Raw genomic sequence first — 24,490 nt, forward strand, 5'->3', positions numbered from 1 at the left:
CATCGTTCTACCATTCCTAGACCGGCAAGGGAACTTGCTGTTCCAACAGGACAATGCACGTCCGCATGTATCCCGTGCCACCCAACGTGCTCTAGAAGGTGTAAGTCAACTACCCTGGCCAGCAAGATCTCCGGATCTGTCCCCCATTGAGCATGTTTGGGACTGGATGAAGCGTCGTCTCACGCGGTCTGCACGTCCAGCACGAACGCTGGTCCAACTGAGGCGCCAGGTGGAAATGGCATGGCAAGCCGTTCCACAGGACTACATCCAGCATCTCTACGATCGTCTCCATGGGAGAATAGCAGCCTGCATTGCTGCGAAAGGTGGATATACACTGTACTAGTGCCGACATTGTGCATGCTCTGTTGCCTGTGTCTATGTGCCTGTGGTTCTGTCAGTGTGATCATGTGATGTATCTGACCCCAGGAATGTGTCAATAAAGTTTCCCCTTCCTGGGACAATGAATTCACGGTGTTCGTATTTCAATTTCCAGGAGTGTATTTCTCCATATCATTTCTAATGTTCCAATACCTGTTTGAAAAAAAAAAAAAAAAAAAAAAAAAAAAAAAAAAAAAAAAAAAAAAAAAAAAAAAAAAAATAGTTACCGCACAGTGTACTATTGTACTTCAGAAATATCAAGCAGTTGCAAAATCATGTACAGCCTCAAAGCAGTAACTTACTGACAGGAATCCCTGTCAAATCAGCTTGCAGTTGCATTAATAAGTTGTTAGAAGTCATGCCACCATCTACTTGTAGCTTCTGTAGAGGAATTCCACAATCTTTGTTCATAGCTTCAAGGATGTCTCTTATCTGGAAACAGACGGCTTCAAGTGCAGCACGAATTATGTGCCTTTGTGTTGTATCTTCACTAATGCCACATATTGTTCTGTAACAAGGATAAAAATGATTGATATAGCCCATATGTGAATAAACTATTGCACAATAGTTGCCTATGTAGCATCACCTTTATTTGGAATTCTAATAAAAATAATGAAGAAGTATCCAACCTAAACTAAATTTAATTAGAAAAAAAAACATAAATTTTTTGTGAGGCAATAACAATGGGTATGACAATTATAACTGGAATTAGGTGTATTAATGTATGTAAAGATTTTCTTCAACCTGAAAATATTGGTTGGGAATAGTTATCAGACTGCACATAATCTTTCTGTCCCCTAATTCAGTATTTGGTGAAGAATCAAACTCTCTTGATTTTATCAAATGCAGATCAGCTTCAGCTGATTTTGCACAGCTTATGAAAATATCTAGGATACATTACAAAGACATAATCTTTGTTTTCTGCCAGAACAGGACATGAAATTGGGTCACAGTAAAGAGCTTTTAAACCATTTCTGAATGTCAAACACAATGATTCTGTAAAACTTATAGGAAATCCATCGTCATTTACAAGTCCAGTCCCTGATCAACTTTTTTATGCATGTACTGACTTGTATATTTAGTACTGATAAGGACGGGAAAAGCCACAAACAAAATCCAACAATGCAATGAAAACATTAAGCAGCATATACTGTGGATCTACTAAAACAAAAACTTACTCCCACAAATGAAATTTTATTCAAAAGTCTACAACATAAATAAAGTTTTCCAAAGAACATGCTTAATATAATATGTAACAGTATGCACCTTACATTTACAATAATAACATGTAGATGTGAAGAAACACAGTCACATGAAAAATTTGATGGAACCCTTAGTTTATAGAATCAAAAGCTCTCACTTCAAGTTATAAATAATCAGTGGATGTAAATAGCAGCAAGAAAAAGAAGGGAAAGACATAACTAACTTAAGCAGAACTTTAGGTAGAAGATGGTTTTACTGCAATCTCAATATCACAGTCATGTTTCTTTTGGCTGGTGTTCTAAAAGGCTTGTAGTTTCCATTACTATACAGGGTGAGGCAGCAAAGATACGCCACCACAAATATATCCAGAATGAGTAAGTATATTGAGGTGCATAATTTGCTAAGCTATACTAGACAGTGTATTGAATTTTCTTATGTACACTGATCAGCCAGAGCATTATGACCACTGACCCACTATTGATATAAACCCATCCAGGTGATAGCAGCGTCATCTGGTGAGAAATGACTGCTAGTGAGACACAAGCAAGGTACATGTAATATCAATGAAAGTTATTCATGTGTAGAATGGGAAAGGCACGCCATCTAGCTGAGTCTGACTGGTCCATCCTCACTCAAGAGTGGGTGGCAGACAGTGGTGGGTTCACATGTCACTGGGCGGAAGGCACCAGCTCCCTACGCCTCAGCAACAGGTATGAGTTGCTACCCACTGTTGGTGGTAAGCCTGAGCCAGCACGGGATGCCTCCCCCATTGGGCCATTAGCCGATTTTCCTGCCCAGTCCAGACAAATGCAGTAGATGGGTGTGCTTGTCACTGGGAGCTCCAATGTTAAGAGGGTGATGGAGCTCCTCAGGGAAATAGAAGGCAAGGTATGAAAGAATGCCAGTGTGCACTCAGTATGATTGGTTGGGATCTCGTCTGTGATGTGGAGGAGGCCCTGTCAGTGGCTATTGAGCACACTGGGTGCAACCGGCTGCGTATAGTGGCACATGTTGGCATGAATGATGCCTATCGCCTGGCTTTGAGAGCATCCTTGGCTCCTTTCAGTAGATGGCTGATTTGGTGAAAGCAACTGGCATCGCACGCAAGATGCAGGCTAAACTGTCTGTTTGTAGCATCATACCCAAGGTTGATTGCAGTCCTCTAGTTTGGAGCAGAGTGGAAAGTCTAAACCAGTGGCTCATATGACTCTGTCACAGTACTGGATGTGAATTTCTTGACCTCCACTATTGGGTGCAGAATTGTAGGGTTCCTCCTTAATATTTCAGGCATGCACTACACTTGGGAATCAGCTACTAGGGTAGCGGAGTACATGTGGCATGCATCTGGGGCTTTTTTAGGTTACAGAAATCCTCTCTTGGGATCAAAGACAATTTGCTGATAAATTAGCCACAATGTCCTCAGAGAATGTTTGTTGCTACAGATCATAGATAGAAAAGATTAATATGATTTTAATAAACTGCAGGAGTATCCCAGGAAAGGTCCCAGAATTAGTATCACTTACTGAAGGTTATAATGAACAGATAGTGTTAGGAACAGAAATCTGGTTGAAGCCGGACATTAATGACAATGAAATCCTAAGTTCAGATTGGAATGTTTGTCATAAGGATTGATTAGTCGCCAGTGTGTAGCGGTTCCACCTGCTTTATCTCTTCATTTGTTGATAGTTGTCCTCAGTGTTCGGGGGCTGATAACCTCACTGTTGTGCGCCCTAAAACACTAATCATCATCATCATCATCCTCAGTGTCAAAGTACTGCATTGCTACACTGGCTGAAAACTGGGTTGTGGATCCCAACACTAACTACTGAAAATTATGTTGCTGACAGGTGCACAGTTGTGTTTCATAGTACTTTAATTTCACTGTTCACAACCCGCCAATAATACACTGTTATATGGCCAGTGCACTATTGTTTAACTAGCGATAAGCCTCATTAATAGTTTGCAGGCAAAATTCCACATACTGCAACAATAGTTTACTGTTGAACATCTACAAGCAGTAAAAACATAAACACAAAGTCCACAGTTCTTGAAGAATAATCAGGTATGTATGGAGCAGTCACTGTCATTGGTTTTTACACACGGACTAATTGTTTAACAATTATTTCACAGTTAAATTGAAGCATTGTTGTTGTTCTAACCAGCACAAGTTACTTGTCTGAAACTCGGCTGTGGACTGACTGACTTGTGACCCAAAATTGGGCCCTTGTATATCATCACAAAAATAGGTGCCGAAATTACACATTGTTCTAAGTTTAATTTGCACTAATTACAATTACAACTTAACTCATTCGATTAACTGAATACATCAAAAAATTGGTTCTTTTTAACAGTTTCTTCTACTGCAAGAGTTCAGGTGAATTATTTGTTTAAATTGTGAAATTAACAAGTATAGGTATGCAAACAATACTTTTGACAAAACTGTTAATTGCTTTGGAATTAATGAAGGGCTGGTTTTGCTAACATGTTTTTTAATAGAGCCAAATAAATACTTTAAGATTACTAGTATTTCGTCTTCCAAATGTTTATAATTATTACAGAATTTATATTTGTTTATACATCAACAATATAATTTAAGTTATGAAACAATTACTGATTTTGTCCTATAATAAAAGATACTAACAAGGTATAATTGAAATAAATTAGAAAATCAATTACATACATAAAACTAAGCACAAATTTAGATCTGGTGTTATATTCCTTAAAACTGAGGGCCAGCCTTTCTCTTTTATGAAAATGCAGATTCTATTCACGTATGTTAATGGTAATCAGTTAAAATTGAAAGAAAAAAAAATTAGGGAGACAGATGGCAAAACAAGAGGGGAATTAAATTTATCCCAGCTTGCTTCATCACAAATGGTGGCAAAATATTTATTGTAGTAAAGAATCCAATAAAATGTAGTGAGGTTATCATGGATTCTGATTGTGAATTAATCAGGGTGAAGTTAAGTATCAAAGATTGATCAAAAATTGTAACTGAATGCTTTTATAGACCGCCTGGGTCAGGAGCTCTAGTGGTACAGCACTTCAGACAGAACTTGCAGAATACCATTAATAATTTTTATTTTCTTGCCACTGTAATAGGGGGTGTCTTCAACTTGCCAGGAATAGATTGGGAGTGTCATGCTATCAAAACTTGTGCCACAGACAGGAAGTCATGTAAGATTGTTCTGGATGTCTTGACCAAAAATTACTTTGAGCAGACAGTGAATCCTACTCATGAGGGTAATGTCATAGATCTTCTGGCAACAGACAGACTTGTAATTATTGAATCAGTTAATATAGAGGAAGGTATCAGTGATCCTAAGGCTGTGATAGCAACAATGACAATGAGTATTAGAAAGAATGTTAAGAAAAGTAGGAAGATTTTTTGCTTAGCAAGTGTGACAGGATAAAAATTTCGGAGTATCTGAGCAGTCAGCATCAAATATTCAGTGATGAGGACAAAGATGTGGAGAACAAATGGAAAAAGTTCAAAGGCATATGCAATATGCCTTAGACAAGTATGTTCTGAGTAAGGTCTTAAGGGACAGGAAAGACCCACCACTATTTAACAGCTTGTCAGAAAACTGCTACATAAATAAAGAGAACTTCATCTCTGATTCAAGAGAATTACAAACATAGATGACAAACAAAAGCTGAATGAAATGAAAATGAGCATAAGGAGAGCAATGAGAGAAGCGTTCAATAACTTTGAAAGTAAAATTTTGTCAACCATCCTAGTAAAAACTCTAAGAGATTTTGGTTGTATGTAAAATCAGTAAGCAGGTCAAAATCACCTATTCATTGACTCAGTGATGATCCTGGCACCGAAACGGAAGATAACAGAGAGAAGGCTGAAACAGTGATATTGGTTTTCCAAAACTGTTTCACCATAGAAGATCGTAACATTGTCCCTCATTTCAATTACTGTACAAATGTCAAAATGGCAGATATTGAGATAACCGATCATGGAATAGAAAAATAACTACAATCGCTTAGTAGTGGAAAGGCATCAGGACCAGATGAGATATCTGTAAGAGTCTACAAAGATCAAGCAAAAACCTTGCTCGCCTTCTAGTAGTAATTTATCATATATCGTTTAAGCAATGAAGGGCACCTAGCGAGTAGAAGAAAGTGCAGATCACTCCTGTTTTCAAGAAGGGCTGTAGGACAGATGCACACAATTATAGACCTATGTTGTTGATGTCAATCTGTTGTAGAGTTATGAAACATTTTTATGCTCAAGAATTATGAAGTTTTTGGAGAGTGAAAATCTCCTCTATAAAAATCAATGTGGATTCCACACACAGATATGCTGCGAAAATCAGCTCTCTCTGTTCCTCCATGAGATCCACTGTGCCATAGACAACAGTGCTCACGTTGATGCCACATTCCTTGATGTCAGGAAGGCATTTGAAACTGTCCTGCACTGCCATTTAGTGAAATAAATATGAGCTTATTGAGCATTGGAGCAGATTTGTGACTGGATTCAAGACTTCCTTGCAGATAGAACTCAACTCATCACTCTTAATGGAACAAAATCTACAGATGTAAAGGTAATTTGTGGAGTACCCCAAGGAAGTGTGATTGGACCATTACTGTTTACAATGTATATAAACGATCTAGAACAAAAGCACTGGATGCTCTTTAAGGCTGTTTGCAGATGATCCAGTTGTCTATAACATAGTAGCAATGCCAAAGATAGTAATGCTTTCCAGAATGACCTCCAGAGAATTGATGAATGGTGCAGGCTCTGGCAGCTGATACTGAATGTAAATAAATGCAACATATTGTGCATACCTAGGAAAAGAAATCAACTACTGTACAGCTACACAATTGATACAAACTGCTGGAAACAGTGTCTAACGTAAAATATCTAGGAGTATCTATCCAGAGTGACCTTAAGTGGAATGACTACATAAAACAATTAGTGGGAAAATCAGATGCCAGACTCATCTTCATAGAAAGAATCTTAAGGAAATGCAACTCATCCACGAAGGAAGTGGCTTATAAGGTGCTTGTTTGACCGATTCTTGAGTATTGTTCACATATCTGGGATCTCTAACAGATAGGAATGATAGAAGAGATAGAGAACATCCAATGAAGAGTGGCAAAAACTTTGTCACAGGACATTTAGCAGCCCGAGAGTGTTACAGAGACGCTCAACAAACTCAATTGGCAGGCGTTACAAGAGAGGTGCTGTGCATCACAGAGAGATTTACTGTTGAAATTTTGAGACAGCACTTTCCAGAGTCATACAACATATTATTTCCCCTCACATACATCTCGTTTGACAACCATGAGGAAAAAATTTGAGAAATTAGAGCCACTACATAGGCTTACCAGCACTCATTTTTTCCACACGCTATCTGTGAGTGGAACAGGGTTTGAAGGCTCAGTTAGTGGCACAAAAAGTACCCTCTGCAACGCACTATTAGGTGGTTTGTGGAGTTTGATGTGGATGTAGATGTAGATGTAGTTTGACTGAGGGCAGATTGTGAAGACCTGGAGGCTCGGTACAAGCATTTCAGAAACTGCTCGATTTGCTGGGGGTTCGAGGAGTACTGTGGCGTGAGTGTCTTCAATATACGGAAAAACCAAGGTGAAATCACTTCCAGACAAAATGGGATTGGGGAGCCACCCCTCATTATAGATGTCAGATGTCATAGGCTGGACAGACTAATAAAGCAGGACAGGCATTGAACTGTGGTGGGACTAACATCAGACAATGCTAACACAATGACACTGGCAACTATGACTGATATGGTCATATGACCATCAGCACTGGACATTGGCACAGTGGCAGAGAGTTGCATGGTCTGATGAATACTGATACCTTCTTCATCATACTGATGGGAGGGCACGAATCAATCGTCCCCCAGGGCAACAGCTCCTTGACACCTGTACTTGTGGTACACTTCATGTGCCACATAAAACAGCCTTTTCTCTGAGAAGACTATAGTGTTTGTAACCATAAAATATATTGTGTGCAGAAAAATACAAGTGGTGTTGCACAGTGGCTCAATAATCCAGTCTGCAACCTGTGGTTGTTGTGGACCGGCAGGAATGAGAATGAGTTTTACAGCTGACAATGATCAAATGGGGAGGTCTGTTTGTTTGTGTTAGCAACAAGGTACATTAACTGTACTGTGCAGCTATGACATTGAATACAATGAAATGACTAGATACTTATGGCATGATACTCTGACATACGTGTCTGTAGAAAATGTAGTGCAACAAAAAGCTGTTAATGTTCAAGACTGGATGTACGATCTTCTAGGTGATGATATTTGAATTCAGAATGACTTAACAATATAAAACTGAAAACTATGAGTACAAATGTGAAGATTAAGGATGAATTTATTAATGGAGTTAAATTTTAACATCAGGATAGAGTAAAAAGTGACATAATAATTTCTGTAATAGGAGAAGACATAAAACAAATTCACAAATTTTAATCTGACATTTTAAATAATTAATCAAGTTGTCAATGTATTCACAGTAACAGACATCAGAAGCAACACATGGGTGGGTAACATTAGATACTCAGAAGAAAGTGAGACATGAAACATGAAAGTGTTATTAGAGAAGCACATACCTTTCTACATAAATGTTGAAGAGTGTAGGGGTGTTGTAGTTATGATGGAAAATCCAGAACACATACATACTGAAATTCCCCCAACCACATCAGAGTGGATTCAAATACCAGAAAACCTGCACCACTACAACTGCAACTTGTTGCTTCAATAAAAGAGATTGAACATGAAACTGTGACACACATAATAGTCATTAGCCCTAATTATGTCCAACAAGGTTATCGGTTGGTAGGACATGTTTTGAGGCATCAAGGGATCACAAATCTAGCATTGGAGGGCAGTGTGGAGGGTAAAAATCGTAGGGGGAGACCAAGAGATGAATACACTAAGCTGATTCAGAAGGATGTAGGTTGCAGTAGATACTGGGAGATGAAGAAGCTTGCACAGGATAGAGTAGCATGGAGAGCTGCATCAAACCAGTCTCAGGACTGAAGACCACAACAACAAGATTAACAACCAGAAAACGATAAAAAAGTGTCCCAGAATGAACACACAGAAGTAAAAACTCATGGTCTAGGATATCATACACCAGTGAATGCAAAGTAATCTGGTATACATATGAGATCAATAATGAACAAACAAAAGACAAAAAGTACAGGATGCAAATGATACAAGAACAAAACACAAATGAACTGAATAGAGGGCCATGTAGAATTCTAGAAAAAGACAAACAATAGATGTGACAACCAAAGGCACAGAAAACACACAAAAATTAATCATTTAAGATAAAATTGTTACAAGAGTGGACCGTAACATTCAAGAAGAGGCCAATAATACAGACAATTTGGAAGAGGTAAAAGAAGAAATGGAGAAATGAAAGAGGGTTACAATACATGTCATGACAAGTCACTCAGATGGAACCAAACATTGGAAAATAATATATTGACACAATTACTGGTAATCAAAGATGTAAATCTGACAAAATGGTCATCAGTCTACAACAGGTATTAGCAACACAACTATCGAGGAGCCCATATCAATTTGGTTGGTCTCATTACAAGATGCATGCAATCAGGTGGATGAAAAATTGGGCTAGGTCACTTTAGATCAGGCAATTATAGAGAAGCTCTTTCCACATCCCAGAGACTCCTCACCAAGGGATCCATGGAAAATGATAAATGTAATGTAATGTCCATCTTTTCACATTTCATTAATTCAAAAGTTTGCAACTACAATACAATACAAGTCTAAGGATCTGTGCCTGAGAAACTGACATCAGATTGTCACAAGAAGTGCATACTGATAAAATAATCACTCTTCATGGATATACTGCAGTGTTCAACATTACAGACAGGGCATGTATAGCAGCTGTTTTGAAGGCTGAAATAAAGAATCATCTTACATGAATTACACAGAACAGGAGAGGTGTCAGGTGTGATATAGATGGTATCAGGTGTGATATAGATGTTACAGTAATAATAAACATGTAAGTGCCTTCAAGCTCAAATACTAATGATGCTAAACAAACCTTTTAGGGAGACAAAGTGATACAAATACAAATAGCAATTATGTGCAAATGGTCCCGTGTATAAGAAGGGGAAAAGAACAGACCCACAAAATTACAGTCCAGTATCTTCCAGTATCTTCTGCTGCAGAATTCTCAGGGATTTTCTAAGTTCAAATCTAATAAATTTCCTTGAGCAAAAAAAGTGTCTATCCTCAAATCATACTTTTTCACTCAAAATTCTGCAAACCATGGATGAAGGGTAACAGAAAGATTTTTGGAAAGTGTTTGAAATAGTGCTACACTGCAGATTATTAATGAGTATATGTAATAGATTCTCTGCTATGTGAGTGGCTCTAAGACTTTCTTTGTATACTGTGTACTGTCCTCGACAGGAAGTGTTCATCGGAGGCAAAGATATTATCGGAATTGCCCCAGGAAAATGTGACAGAACTCCTCTTTCCTCAGTATGATCTGACAAAAAGTGTGAGTAGCAAAACGTGATTTTGCTAATGACACTGTAGTGTATGGGGAAATGTCATTGTTGAGTAACTGGGAGCATACAGTACAAAATTTCTATTTGCTCTGATGAATGGCGGGAAAATTATAAGTTGATAGAGATGAGCAGGAAAAACAATCCTCTGCTGTTTCAATACTGTATTGCTGCTTTACATATTTACATCTATTAAATGCCTACGCATAACACAGAAAAGCAACACAAAATGAAGTAAGCACATACGGTCAGTTGTAAAGAATACAAAATCAGTTTATTGGGTGAAGTCCAGGAAAATATAGGTCATCTAAAAAGGAGACCACATACAGGACAATTGTATGACTCACTCTTGAGTACTGCTTACGTGTGTCTGAAATTAAAGGAAGACATTAAAGCAATTCAGAGGCATGATGCTGAAGTGGTTATCAGTAGCTTCAATCAACACATGAGTATTACAGAAATGCTTCACAACTCAAATGGATACGTGGAAGAAAGAAGCTCTGTCTATTAAACACTACTGATAAAATTTAGAGAACTGGCATTTGTGACAGACTACAGACCAACATATATCTTGTGTAAGGATAATGAAGAGAAGATAAGAGAAATCAGGGCTAGTATGGAGGCGTATAGATTGTCGTTTTTCCCTTGCTCCATTTGCTGTTGGAACAGGAAAGAAAATGACTGGCAATGGCAGGAGGTATACTCTGCGTTCACCCTATGAAGGCTTGCAAAGTATGTATTTAAATATAAATGATTATGGTGTCTAACTGAACACACTACTAAGTGGGATTTAGAGACTAAATACAGCATGTATTTACAGAAAAAATTATAACAAATGACAACAGAAACATGTAAACTGAGCCCAAAGCAACAAGTATAGGCCTGTACTGGACTTGTGGATGAATTGTTTGAAAAATAAAATAAGGAAAGTTCTTATAAAACATCCAAGACATGAAGATCACTGTAAAAAAACAGAATTCCTGTATTTCCATATAATTTGAGATTAAACAGTCGAAACAATAAATGAAACAGCAACGGGAAGTGTCTGAAGACATCGTTCCACTATGCTGTATTTTAAAACTGTATTTTATTCAGCACTATTAGTTTCAGGCATTTTCAAGTGCATCTATAACAGATATGGATACATTGCCCCGACGAACCATGGACCATGCCGTTGGTGGGGACACTTGCGTGCCTCTGCGATACGGATAGCCATACTGTAAGTGCAACCACAATGGAGGGGTATCTGTTGAGAGGCCAGACAAATGTATGGTTCCTGAAGAGGGGAAGCAGCCTTTTCAGTAGTTGCAGGGGCAACAGTCTGGATGATTGACTGCTTTGGCCTTTTAACACTAATCAAAACAGCCTTGTTGTGCTGGTACTGCGAACAGCTGAAAGCAAGGGGAAACTACAGCTGTAATTTATCCCGAGAGCATGCAGCTTTACTGTATGGTTAAATGATGATGGTGGCCTCTTGGGTAAAATATTCCGGAGGTAAAATAGCCCCCATTCAGATCTCCGGGTGGGAACTACTCAGAAGGACGTTGTTATCAGGAGAAACAAAATTGGCTTTCTATGGATCGGAGCGTGGAATGTCAGATCCATTAATGAGGCAGGTACGTCAGAAAATTTAAAGAGGGAAATGGATAGGTTACAGTTAGATATAGTGGGAATTAGTGAAGTTCGGTGGCAGAAGGAACAAGACTTCTGGTCAGGTGAAAACAGGGTTATAAATACAAAATCAAATAGGGGTAACGGAGGCGTAGGTTTGATAATGAATTTAAAAAAAATTAGGAATGCGGGTAAGCTACTACAAACAGCATAATGAATGCATTATTGTGGCCAAGACAGATACGAAGCCCACACCTACCACAGCAGTACAAGTTTATATGCCAACTAGCTCCGCAAATGACGAAGAGATACATGAAATGTATGATGAGATAAAAGAAATTATTCAGATAGTGAAGGGAGACGAAAATTTATTAGTCATGGGTGACTGGAATTCGATAGAAGAAAAGGAAGAGAAGGAATCGTAGTAGGTGAATATGGAATCGGGTAAGAAATGAAAAAGTAAGCCGCCTGGAAGAATTTTGTACAGAGCATAACTTAATCATAGCTAACACTTGGTTCAAGAACCATGAAAGAAGGTTGTATACGTGGAAGAGGCTCGGAGATACTGGAAGGTTTCAGACAGATTATATAATGGTAAGAAATAGATTTAGGAACCAGGTTTTAAATTGTAAGACATTTCTAGGGGCAGGTGTGGACTCTGACCACAATCTATTGGTTATGAACTGTAGATTAAAACTGAAGAAACTGCAAAAAGGTGGGAATTTAAGGAGATGGGACCTGGATAAACTGACAGAACCAGAGGTTGTACAGAGTTTCAGTGAGAGCATAAGGGAACAATTGAGAGGAATGGGAGAAAGAAATACAGCAGAAAAAGAATGGGTAGCTCTGGGGGATGAAGTAGTGAAGGCAGCAGAGGATCAAGTAGGTAAAAAGTCGAGGGATAGTATAAATCCTTGGGTAACAGAAGATGTATTGAATTTAACTGATGAAAGGAGAAAATATAAAAATGCAGTAAATGAAGCAGGCAGAAAGGAATACAAACGTCTCAAAAAGGAGATCGACAGGAAGTACAAAATGGCTAAGCAGGGATGTAGTGGCATATATCACTAGGGGTAAGATAGATATACTGCCTACAGGAAAATTAAAGAGACCTTTGGAGAAAAGAGAACCCCGTGAATGAATATCAAGAGCTCAGATGGAAACCCAGTTCTAAGCAAAGAAGCGAAAACAGAAAGATGGAAGGAGTATATAGAGGGTCTATACAAGGGCGATGATCTTGAGGACAATATTATGGAAATGGAAGAGGATGTAGATGAAGATGAAATGGGAGATATGATACTGCGTGAAGAATTTGACAGAGCACTGAAAGACCTAAGTTGAAACAAGGCCCCGGGATTAGACAACATTCCATTAGAGCTACTGATAGCCTTGGGAGAGCCAGTCCTGACAAAACTTTACCATATGGTTATCAAGATGTATGAGACAGATGAAATACCCTCAGACTTCAAGAAGAATATAATAATTCCATTCCCAAAGAAAGCAAGTGTTGACAGATGTGAAAATTACCAGAGTATCTGTTTGATAAGGCAGAGCTCCAAAATACAAACATGAATTCTTTACAGATGAATGGAGAAACTGGTAGAAGCTGACCTTGGGGAAGATCAGTTTGGATTCCATAGAAATGTTGGAACACATGAGGCAATACTGTCCCTATGACTTATCTTAGAAGATAGATTAAGGAAATGCAAATCTACATTTCTAGCTTTTGACAACGTTGCCTGGAGTACTATCTTTCACATTCTTAAGGTGGCAGGGGTAAAATACAGGGAGCAAAAGGCTATTTACAACTTGTACAGAAACCAGATGGCAGTTATAAGAGTCGAGGGGCATGAAAGGGAAGCAGTGGTTGGGAAGGGAGTGTGACAGGGTTGTAGCCTATCCCCGATGTTATTCAATCTGTATATTGAGCGAGTAGTAAAGGAAACAAAATAAAAATTCAGAGTAGGAATTAAAATCCATAGAGAAGAAATAAAAACTTTAAGGTTCGCCGGTGATATTGTAATTCTGTCAGAGACAGCAAAGGACCTGGATGAGCAGTTGAATGGAATGGACAGTGTCTTGAAAGGAGGATATAAAATGTAGACTGGCAATGGCAAGGAAAGCGTTTCTGAAGAAGAGAAGTTTGCTAACATCGCATATGGATTTAAGTGTCAGGAAGTCATTTCTGGAAGTATTTGTATGGAGTGTAGCCATGCATGGAAGTGAAACCTGGATGATAAACAGTTTAGACAAGAAGAGGATAGAAGCTTTCGAAATGTGGTGCTACAGAAGAATGCTGAAGATTAGATGGGTAGATCACATAACTAATAAGAAGGTGTTGAATAAAATTGGGGAGAAGAGAAATTTGTGGCGCAACTTGACTACAAGAAGGGATCGGTTGGTAGGACATGTTCTGAGGCATCAAGGGAACACCAATTTAGTACTGGAGGGTAGCGTGGAAGGTAAAAATTGTAGAGGGAAACCAAGATATGAAGACACTAAACAGATTCAGAAGGATATAGGTTGCAGTAGGTACTGGGAGATGAAGAAGCTTGCACAGGACAGAGTAGCATGGAGAGCTGCATCAAACCAGTTCCTGGACTGAAGACCACCACCACCACCACAACAACAATCATACAAAAATCACAATCCACACATAACTGTACATAGACAGTTGTCAAAAGTGAATGAGTGACCTCGGAGAATTGAATTTGAGAATTCACCTTTGGAGAAATAATTTTAATTTTTCTGTTTTTGTGGAAACATCAATTATTTGTGAGTCACTTTGTAACATTTTTGACACCAATTTAAAACATGAAGTAGACGTACAAACTTCACACTTCTTTTATACGAGGTGACTTACTTGAAATTCGCAGCCGATCTTCTTTGCTGGCTAGCTGGCTACTGGAAAACTCTCTTGACTTCTTCTCCGTAGAATGATGCCAGGTACAGGAATATTTTAGCCTCTCTCTCTACTTGTGAAATAAGTAGATACGCGAACTTTACTTTTCGTCAACCAACGGTATATTTGAACTCCATACAGATAAAATTTTCACTTTCCACATACGTATATGACTTCTAGTAAGTCACTTGCTCCGTCCAACATCAGAAACAAATTTAACTACATTTATAAAAGAGATGGCTTATAAGCATGACCCTACTTCACATGAATCATAAAATAGGTCTTGCCTCTAATAAGGCTGGATTACGAGTTCACAAGATTACTTTTTCAACTGTTCTTCTTTCACATAACTTTAGTCATGGACACAATAGGCACAGAGCTGCATATAGATTCCATGGTTCTTCTATACACACTCACTAACACATCTATGGATCTGGGTCATGAGTTGTGCTTGGGTAGCTCAGTTGGTAGAGCACTTGCCCTCGAAAGGCAAGGGTCCCGAGTTCGAGTCTCGGTCTGGTACACAGTTTTAATCTGCCAATAAGTTTAGTATCAGTGCACATTCCACTGCAGAGTGAAAATTTCACTCTGGAAACATCCCCTAGGCTGTGGCTAAGACATGTCTCTGCGATATCCTTTCTTCCAGGAGTGCTAGTTCTGCAACGTGTATGCTGGAGAGCTTCTGTGAAGTTTGGAAGGTAGGAGATGAGGTACTGGCGGATTTAAAGCTGTGAGGATGGGTCATGAGTCATGCTTGGGTAGCTCAGTTGGTAGAGCACTTGCCCGCGAAAGGCAAAGTTCCTGACTTTGAGTCTCGGTCCGGTACACAGTTTTAATCTGCCAGGAAGTTTCATTTATGTTTTGTCTGACAGGTACTTGTCGATGCTGTTTGACCGCCGCATCTACTTTCTTCTCATGAATGACTTTAAACTTCACACACAAACATGTGACACGCAGTGGGTAGGATTCTACCATCCCACACTCCTATTTAGAATATCGTGTGTTTGAGATGGTAGAAGGCTGAGTGGTTGTAGAATTTATACAGAAATTCTCGAATCACTTCATGTACACCCCCCCCCCCCCCCCAATTGAACACACAATATTTTATACATAATCATTATGCAACTAATATCACACATAATAACATTTTATATTTCAACAGTATACATTTATTTCCTTTCAATAATCATTAACAATGTTTCGCTTACTGTTTTGCTATTCATTCTTATTTTACTATGACATTAAGACATGAGCATTCACTCAAGGTTTTAGTCAGCTTTACTAATATTTAGGAATTGTGAGGACTTTTCTTTTTCTTTATTTTCTTTATCGATCGAAAACTTCAGGTGTTTATGACACACGAGTAATCTATTTTCTATTCTTAACTTTTTGTACTATCTTTTTCCTAGTATGTACTATTTTTATTAGTTGTAGCTTGGAGGTACTCTGGGCGAAATAAAAGTGTTCTTTTGGGTACTCATTTATTTACACGAAACTTAATATTGCTAGTCTTCCATAGATTCACCCTTTCCAAAATAATTCCTATAAAATTTGTGACTTTTGTCACAATACTGTCCCCTTCTCCTAGGATCAGTACCTATACCTTGCTTGTGGGTTGACCTTATGAGAGCACTTCCTCTTTCCATTCTGGTAGGTATGCCCCTTGTAAAACATCCCTATATTTTAGGCCACAGGTTATCCTATCTCCATGTAGGTATGCCTGAGCTTTATACTTAGTGAATGCTGGGTACGCCCCCCTTATCCTTTCTGAGTAGGCCTCATGGTTCATTACCCTAGTATACATTTCTGTGTGTAACATAATTAAGTATTTTCTGGTAAAGATATAAATCTATCTTAAGCTTGACATTTATTCTTTAATACATCATTTACTCCCTAGAGTCCTCCTCTACTTATCAACTTCTATACTTTCAAAAGATGTTATGTCAACATATATTATTCATGTCCCACTATCATTCACTTCATTAGAGTATTTATTATACTGACATTTATTATTGATCAGCATGATTAAAGTTCTCTCCTGCTTTCATTTTCTCTTTTTGCTCATGCCTCTTTTTTAGTTTATATATACCTTTTCTCGTGTATATCCAGTGTAGAACCATCATAGCTTCCTATATATGTGTACATATTTCTAGATGTACCCACATTTTCCCCTACAACACTTGGCGGTTCTCACATTGTGACAGGCTTTCTAGTCTGTAACTGTATGTTTGTGTCTAAGTGTATATGTGGATGTGTGTTTGTGTAGTCTGATTCTTCAGCCTTCGTATCTAAAGATAACATGTAGGTTATGAGAAACCATGGAAAAAAGGAAGGACTTCAGTGATAGAATTTTATGAATATGGAAAGAGGAAAAAAATAGACAGGTCCTCAAATGAGAAGTAAGAAAGGAAAAAATAGATGTGGATGCTAGGATCAAAGAAGAGAAAGAAGATAGCCCCAAAGACAGGAAACCCTTCCCACCCCCCTTCCCCAGGATCCCTACCTCTCAGGTACTTGAGTGAGATGCTGGAGGAGGTTTGGTGTTAAATCATCTCCTACAGAACGGACTTGTCCCACCTTCATCCTTTGAGGTCCCTGAAGGAAATCCTAGCAACCCTATGTAAACGGCAAATGATGAAGAATCAGGCACACTTGTTTGTGAGGGTTGTTTGAAAGATGTGCACTGTGTTTTGGGTTAGTCATGATTTAACTGTTCCTGTAAATCATGCTCTTATCTACAATACCCACCCCTTTCAAAATTTATACAAACCCTCCCATCTGTATCACATCTCATAAGGGATATAAAATATTCTATACAAAGAAGATAATCTATAAACTATGGTATCGCAGTTGTTTACCTAATCACATCTTATTACATTTTCCACAAATATAATCCTCTATACAGTTTATTTCGTTTGGATATCACTTTATTTCTGTGATTCTCTTAAGTTGTTCTCTATTTTATAGTCATATCCAGTTTTCTAAGCAATAAGACTCCAGGATAGTTCTAGATTTTAAAGGATTGATGACTGAATAGTTTAAGATTTCAAAGGAATTCAGTGCGGGAAGACTATTTTAGGAGAAACACCGAAAACAACTCGAGATCCGACGGTTGTCACTCCACCTGTTAACTCAGAATGTTAACATCCCTGGGGGGTAGATGACACTGCCCGGGTCCCATGGATCTGATATCAACTTTTCTTGGGCACTGGCAGACCAGTATTTCTCTTTAAATCTCCTTCGAAAGTCCTCCCAAGAGGAAAAATTCTCAATATTTACCATTCCCCATTCTGAGGCTTTCCCTAGAAGGTACCCCACAGCAAATTCAATTTTCTTAGAATCTTCCCAATTTTTGGCAATGCTTGGTTAAACCCTATTAAGAAATGGGTCAGAAGTACATCTCTGTCTGGCTTAAATTTAGGGAATCCCACACTCATATCTAGAATATCGTGTGTTCGAGATGGTAGAAGGCTGAGTGGTTCTAGAATTTACACAGAAATTCTCAGATCACTACAACTTCAAGTTAAAACTAAATATATTTCCATTTCTTTGAATTTAATTGTGCTCTAGAAACCATTCCATACCTATCTCTCTTAGGAAAAAAATCTCCTGAACACAAAGCCAATTTTATATCTTATTCACTATTATGAATCTGGACCTTTTACTCCTGTGCATTCAACAATATAATAGAAAATTTAAAAATAAAATCTTCTCCACATTTTAACCTTCTAAAATGTACACAAACATAATAATTTCTGAGGATTATTATACCCAAATCCAGTAAAATTTCTGAAGAAACCAAAAGACAGTGAGCTCGATTCACCTACATGGTCTTCTCACACTTTGTTTCTAACTAGAGTGAGTAAGAGTCTTTGGGAGAAATGGGGTGTAGCCTCCATTTCCAGAAAGTCTACTCCATGAGCAGAGCTAATTCAGACTTTCAGAAAATATATGACAGTTAGGACAGTGGAAATGGTTTCCATGTATGGCAAATGACATCAAACTGTTAGAACAGTGGTGCTGTTGCACACTGAAATGTACCTGCCCTCATAAACTCCAAACATAACAGAGTGTGTTATAGTTGATCCTAACCCTACGGTAATTATTTACCCAAGTCATTAATATCATTAGCAGGGTCCATATCCTAAGAACTAAGTATCATGTTGTGAAAAGAGAAATACTTTAATATAAAAATGATTAATATGCCAGAAAGGAAAGCTGAATTTTTCTCTTATATTGAAGAGCCATTTTTGCTAGTTAATCAATAAATTATTACATAAATCTTGTACTACAACAATATTAATTAACCTTTGAAAGCTTATTACATTTTGAAATTATTTAATCTGGCAAATGATTTAAAGTTTTTATATTCGTATTCACATTTGTTACTCAATTTTATGTGCTACCCACATGAACTGTACCTCAGTCACATGTTTGCTTACATTTAGTACAATAGGGCAATTGTTTGGGAGACTTCTTCTTCTGACCTAGAGACAGTGTTTTGTGGCACTGTTACCTTTTTACTATTTGCTCAAGTTCTGCATGCATTATATCACTCAAGATCCCTAGAAAGGTTCTTTCCAGTTTCATAAAAAAAATTAGTTTCACTATTTGGCATTACTTGTGTACATTAGAAAATTTGCCTCATCATCTGCCATAATCTAGTGAAAATCACACCTCAATGTATTTACTCATTCTGAATACCTTTTGGGTGGTCTGTTTCAGATGCCTCACCCTGTATACCGTATTTTATGGACTACAAGACGCACTTTTTTCTTTGAAAATTGCCTCAAAAATTGAGGTGCATCTTATACTTGAAATTAATATAAAAATGTCCAGTGTTTGGTTTAAAATTCCCACCATTCTTAAACATGACCATGTATTTGATGCCACAGGAAACCTATCTCTATCTGGCAACATTAGATTCAACTGGCAGCAGCAGTGGATCAATGCGATGCACATGAGTTGTGGGGATTCACAAACTTGCTAACACGCTCTCCCTCCCACCCCACCATCACAAAGCTGGAACATTGTCTAGCTTATGATGTGTCATTACAGTCAACAGTGCCAGTGAACTTGAATTAAAAGTGATTTGCATTATCGGTAATAGTACAATATTTTTGTTAGTAGCTAGTTTCAAAATGGAAAAGAATAAAAGGTGTTCATATGATGCAGACTATAAATTGAAAGTAATAGCATATGCAGAGGAACTAGAAACAGAGCATCTGAGTATCATTTTGGTCTCCACCAACAGAAAAACCATTCATGATTGGTGGGCTACTATAGAAGAACTGAAAAAAATGAGCAAGTCTAAATGTGCAAACAGAGGACTGATTGCAGAATGGCCAAAACTAGTAGATGATGTACTGAAATGGATTCACAGACACTGTCAAAATGGCATTGGAATTAATACAAAAATGATTCAAACACATGCTTGTAAGCTAGTGCTGCAGTGGGGTTATAAGGGGGGAGTTGGTTGGTTCTACAGGTTTATGTAGCATCATGGACTTGGCATGCAAACCAAAACCAAAATATCTCAGAAAATACCACAAGAGAATAAAGAGAAAATATTATCTTTCCATTGCTTTCATATTCCACATTGATAGAAAACCAGATGTGGAACCAAGCCAACTAGTGAACATGGATAAAACTCATCAGATTTGATGTGCTGAGTAACAGAACTGTTGCCATGAGAGGTGCTAAAACTGTAACTATAAAAACATACCTAAAAACAAAGATGATGTGACTTACCAAATGAAGGTGCTGGCAGGTCGACAGACACACAAACGAACACAAACATACACACAAAGTTCAAGCTTTCGCAACAAACTGTTGCCTCATCAGAAAAGAGGGAAGGAGAGGGAAAGACGAAAGTATGTGGGTTTTAAGGGAGAGGGTAAGGAATCATTCCAGTCCCGGGAGTGGAAAGACTTACCTTAGGGGGAAAAAAGGACGGGTATACACTCGAACACACACACATGTCCATCCACACATATACAGACACAAGCAGACATATTTTCAAAACATAAAAACAAGTGGACATGCAAAAATGCACTAAGCTGTTGTCCTTTCATGTTGTGCTGACAGTATTAAACTCAATCCAATGATCATTTTTAAGCACAAAACAATGCCAAAACCTCCTGAAATACTGCCAGGTGTTGTTCATGTACATGAAAATGGTGGGATGAAATTATGGATGAATGGAGTGTGGGAGAGAAAGAAAGATGCTTTATTGAAGATGAGTTCACTTCTTGTGCTGTATCAGTTTAGTAGTCATTTGAAAAATTCTGTGAAAGACAAATTGAGACAGGGAAATACAGAGCTTGCTGCCATTCTGGGAGGACTTACTTCACAACTGCAACCCCTTGATGTCTCAATAAATAAACCATTTAAAGTGTACATGAGAGAGGAACAGAACAAATAGATGATGGATGAAACCCAACAACATGAATTAATGCTGACGGGAGCTTTAAAAAACCTACAATCAAATAAGTGCGTCAGTGGATAAAACAGTCATGGCCTAAGAATGAAAGAAGACATTATTGTTAAATTTTTGAAGAAGTGTGGCATAAGTAATGCTCCTGATGGCAATGAAGACCATCTTATATATGAAGAGGACAATGATGATGATGAAGAGGAAGAAGAAGAAGAAGAAGAAGAAGAAGAAGAAGAAATTCAGATGACAATTTTCACGGGTTTAAAAGTCAGTACGGTTTTATAAACTAAGATTTTTTTTAGTCTGGCTTTGCAATCTAATAATAAAAATGGTAAAAACATTAGAAAAATGCTTGAAAATTAAGATGCATCTCATAGTCCATAGGAGCTTACAGTCTGTAAAATACAGTATACGTCTGGAGACACTCACCAATTGCTATATTCATTTTATTCTTTTTGGATTCCAGATAGGAACCATCTGTTCTACGACTTTAGCACTCTTAATAACATTTACAGCACTTTTTTCTGTGCTTCAGTTTATTTCCTTCATATGGACAGTTATGAAATCTGCATTTAAAGGAATTTCAGCCTCATGTTTGGTCTCTTTTTCTGGTCCAGTGCTATATGTATGTACGATACATTTCGGAAACTTATAGGAACACATAATAATGCAATAAACAGTAACAATAAAGGTTTTTACCCTCTCGCATCCTTCTGCCAATGTGGAGCATAGAGCCCTGAGAAGGCAGGAACAAAATAGACATCATTGGTGTCTTTCACAGTACTAGCAAGACTTTCAGTCTCTGACACGTCATGCAAGAGACAGACATTGTCACGCAACCAACTTAATGCAGCTCCTGCTACAGCGACGGACCCCTCCAAGGCATATACTGGTGCACGTGAACTGCCCATCTGGTATGCCACAGTTGTCACAAGGCCATGAGTTGACTCGACCAGCTCAAAAAGAGCAAAATTTTATTGTATTAATTCATTGTTACACAGCTGAATTAGTCTGTAATAAATGAGAAACAGAATGTGGATCTGTATAAAAGCACACTGAATAAAGATCACAAAAAAATTATATGGGCTATGTGAAATATACCATGCAGGACTATGATCCAATATTAGCCATTATTCTATATTTTAATGAAATATTTACACTTGGAGATATAAATTCTAGTTAACGCTAACATTCACACTGAACATAAATCCTAATTTTCTAGTAAACTGAAAGATCGTAATGTTTATGCTTTGTTTAAAGTATTAGGTAAAAGTGGTAGATGTGTAAAATGACAGGAAAAGCAGCATTTTTTAAATGTTAGGCACTGTAATAATAAATTAATTAGGAAGCAATTATTATATTTATCCATGTGAGCAGATCAGCACTAATTGTAGTTTGTTGTTAGTATACTTTACAGAAATAATCTGCAGAGGGCACTTCTACCAATTAATTTTTACTAATTCTGCACTTCCGAATGCTGTTCTTTAAGATGGGTTTTATGGTAGACAATACATGAAAGACTGAACAAATAATAAATTATGAGACACAACTGTTGGCTATTTCTTACCATCAGGAGACAAAACTTTCAGCACTGACAGAGACATATAAAATTAAAAGTTACACACTGCCTAACTTTCAGAACTAATGGTGCTTTCCTTATTGAGGAAAGAGGGATAGGTTGGAGAGCATTACAGATGATGGGCTGGTCATTCAGACACCAGGACAAGAGTGAATCACCTATAGTGTGGACAAGAGTAGACAAAGAAGGCATCAGATAAAGTATGTCAGAGATAGTATGTCGGCAAATAGTTTGACAAATTCAGTCTAGGAATGATAAGAACAGAGTGAGAAGTAAAGACAAATCAGGGGAAGAGAAATAAATACAGCAACTGAGAACAGGAAGGGAAAAATGAGCAAAAGGGGGGAGGGGGCGGGGTGAACATAAAAAATAACAACAACACAGAAAATAAATGAATCATAACAAATAAAAAAGTATAATGGAGAAACAGAGAGACAATTGTATTTATAGTGATTAAATCTTGGAGGCCATTAGGACAAAATGATGTGTTACAGGACTAGTTCCCATCTCCGGAGTTCAGAGAAACCAGTGTTAGGTGAGAGGATCCAAATAGCCCATGAGGTGTAGCAAGCACTTGTGTCTCTTGATCATGCTGTAGAACAGTTTTTCTATGCACATTCATGTGTTCTGCCAGTCTGGTAATGGTCATACCTATACACAGCGCTGTGGACATAAGTTAGCAGATTAACAATGAGTGATTTTGCAGGTTACTCTACCTCTGATATTGTTTGATTTACCAGTGGTGGACAGGAGTAGGTTGTAATGGATGGGTGCACCCAGCTGGTTCCACAGTGGGAACATTGCATATGTAGGGATCTTGGAATAGAAATAATGGTTTGGGGAAGTCATTAAGTTTAAACGGGACGTTACAGATTAGGAAGAGACAGACAGTGACAGTGGGTGACAGCCTCTCTGATTTGTTTGTACACCTGGGCCTCAAAAGTGAAGTAGTTAGGGATAAGAATGAAGACAGCTAAGGTGCCAATAAACAATGTTTTAGGGAGACAACACAGAATAATCTTGCATTAAATAAGTTCAGCATAGCATGTTTCAATGATAAAGTAAAACAGGCAACTGAATGAACGAGATAATCTACTAGTTACACAGACATTTATTCTGAATTTTAGAAATTTCTCACAACACACACAAAACAAAACATAAAGAACCATGACAAGATTACAAATGAACATTTTGCACACATCATATCAAATAATGACTTAGGGTAGTACTAAGAAGTGACTTGAAATGATCATGTAAACTCAGTATTACGGGAGACAAATGGAAGACAGATTTATTGGAAGGATTCCAGAAAAGTGCACTGAATATGGTACAGAAATTGCATACAAGACTAGTGTGATCAGTTCTAGAACACTGTTCTAGCATTTGGAGTCCTTATCAAATAGGTGTACAACAGATACTGCATGAATTCAGAGATGCACTGCTAGGATCATAACAGGACAATATGATTCACATGAAAGTGTAACAGAACACACAGGAAAATTAAACGGGAGTACTTGGAAGAAAGATGACATAATTCTTATGAAGCCCCATTGAATAAATTTAGAGAATCTATAGGGTGATTATAATTAAAGTTAAACTTTCAAACAGCTGTAGAAATAACACCACTGGTCAGAATTATGTTAACTGCAATGGCATATTATCAGAGAAGGGGGAAAATGTATGGCAGAAGAAAAATAAATAGTAACAAAATGCAGCAATGGCTGGCGGTGTAAGCATCATAATTTAATAGTGGTCGACTACAAATGAATAATACAACAACGCCTCAGGTGTATGTTTGACATTAAACAAACTGTACTACTCAATGTGCATGGGTGTACAGGTGTGATA

The 24,490-nt window shown here is 37.8% G+C and overlaps 1 protein-coding gene and 1 non-coding gene across 8 annotated transcripts in view; one reads left to right on the forward strand and one right to left on the reverse strand.

Moving 5' to 3' along the window:
- LOC126187795 (glycerol kinase) overlaps positions 1–24,490 on the reverse strand; it is a 228,508-nt gene that overhangs the window by 28,838 nt on the left and 175,180 nt on the right. For all 7 annotated transcript variants that reach the window (XM_049929072.1, XM_049929073.1, XM_049929074.1 and 4 more), the window contains exons 8-9: positions 21,763–22,019; positions 681–886 (exon numbers count right to left, since the gene is read on the reverse strand). In XM_049929072.1, coding sequence (XP_049785029.1) covers positions 681–886; positions 21,763–22,019 — 463 coding nt within the window. The remainder of the gene's footprint in view (positions 1–680; positions 887–21,762; positions 22,020–24,490) is intronic.
- Positions 15,076–15,150, forward strand: Trnas-cga (transfer RNA serine (anticodon CGA)). The gene has a single exon. It is a non-coding gene; the product is annotated as a tRNA-Ser (tRNA).

This window comes from Schistocerca cancellata, chromosome 5 (assembly GCF_023864275.1).
Source record: "Schistocerca cancellata isolate TAMUIC-IGC-003103 chromosome 5, iqSchCanc2.1, whole genome shotgun sequence".
Taxonomy (NCBI): Eukaryota; Metazoa; Arthropoda; class Insecta; order Orthoptera; family Acrididae; genus Schistocerca; species Schistocerca cancellata.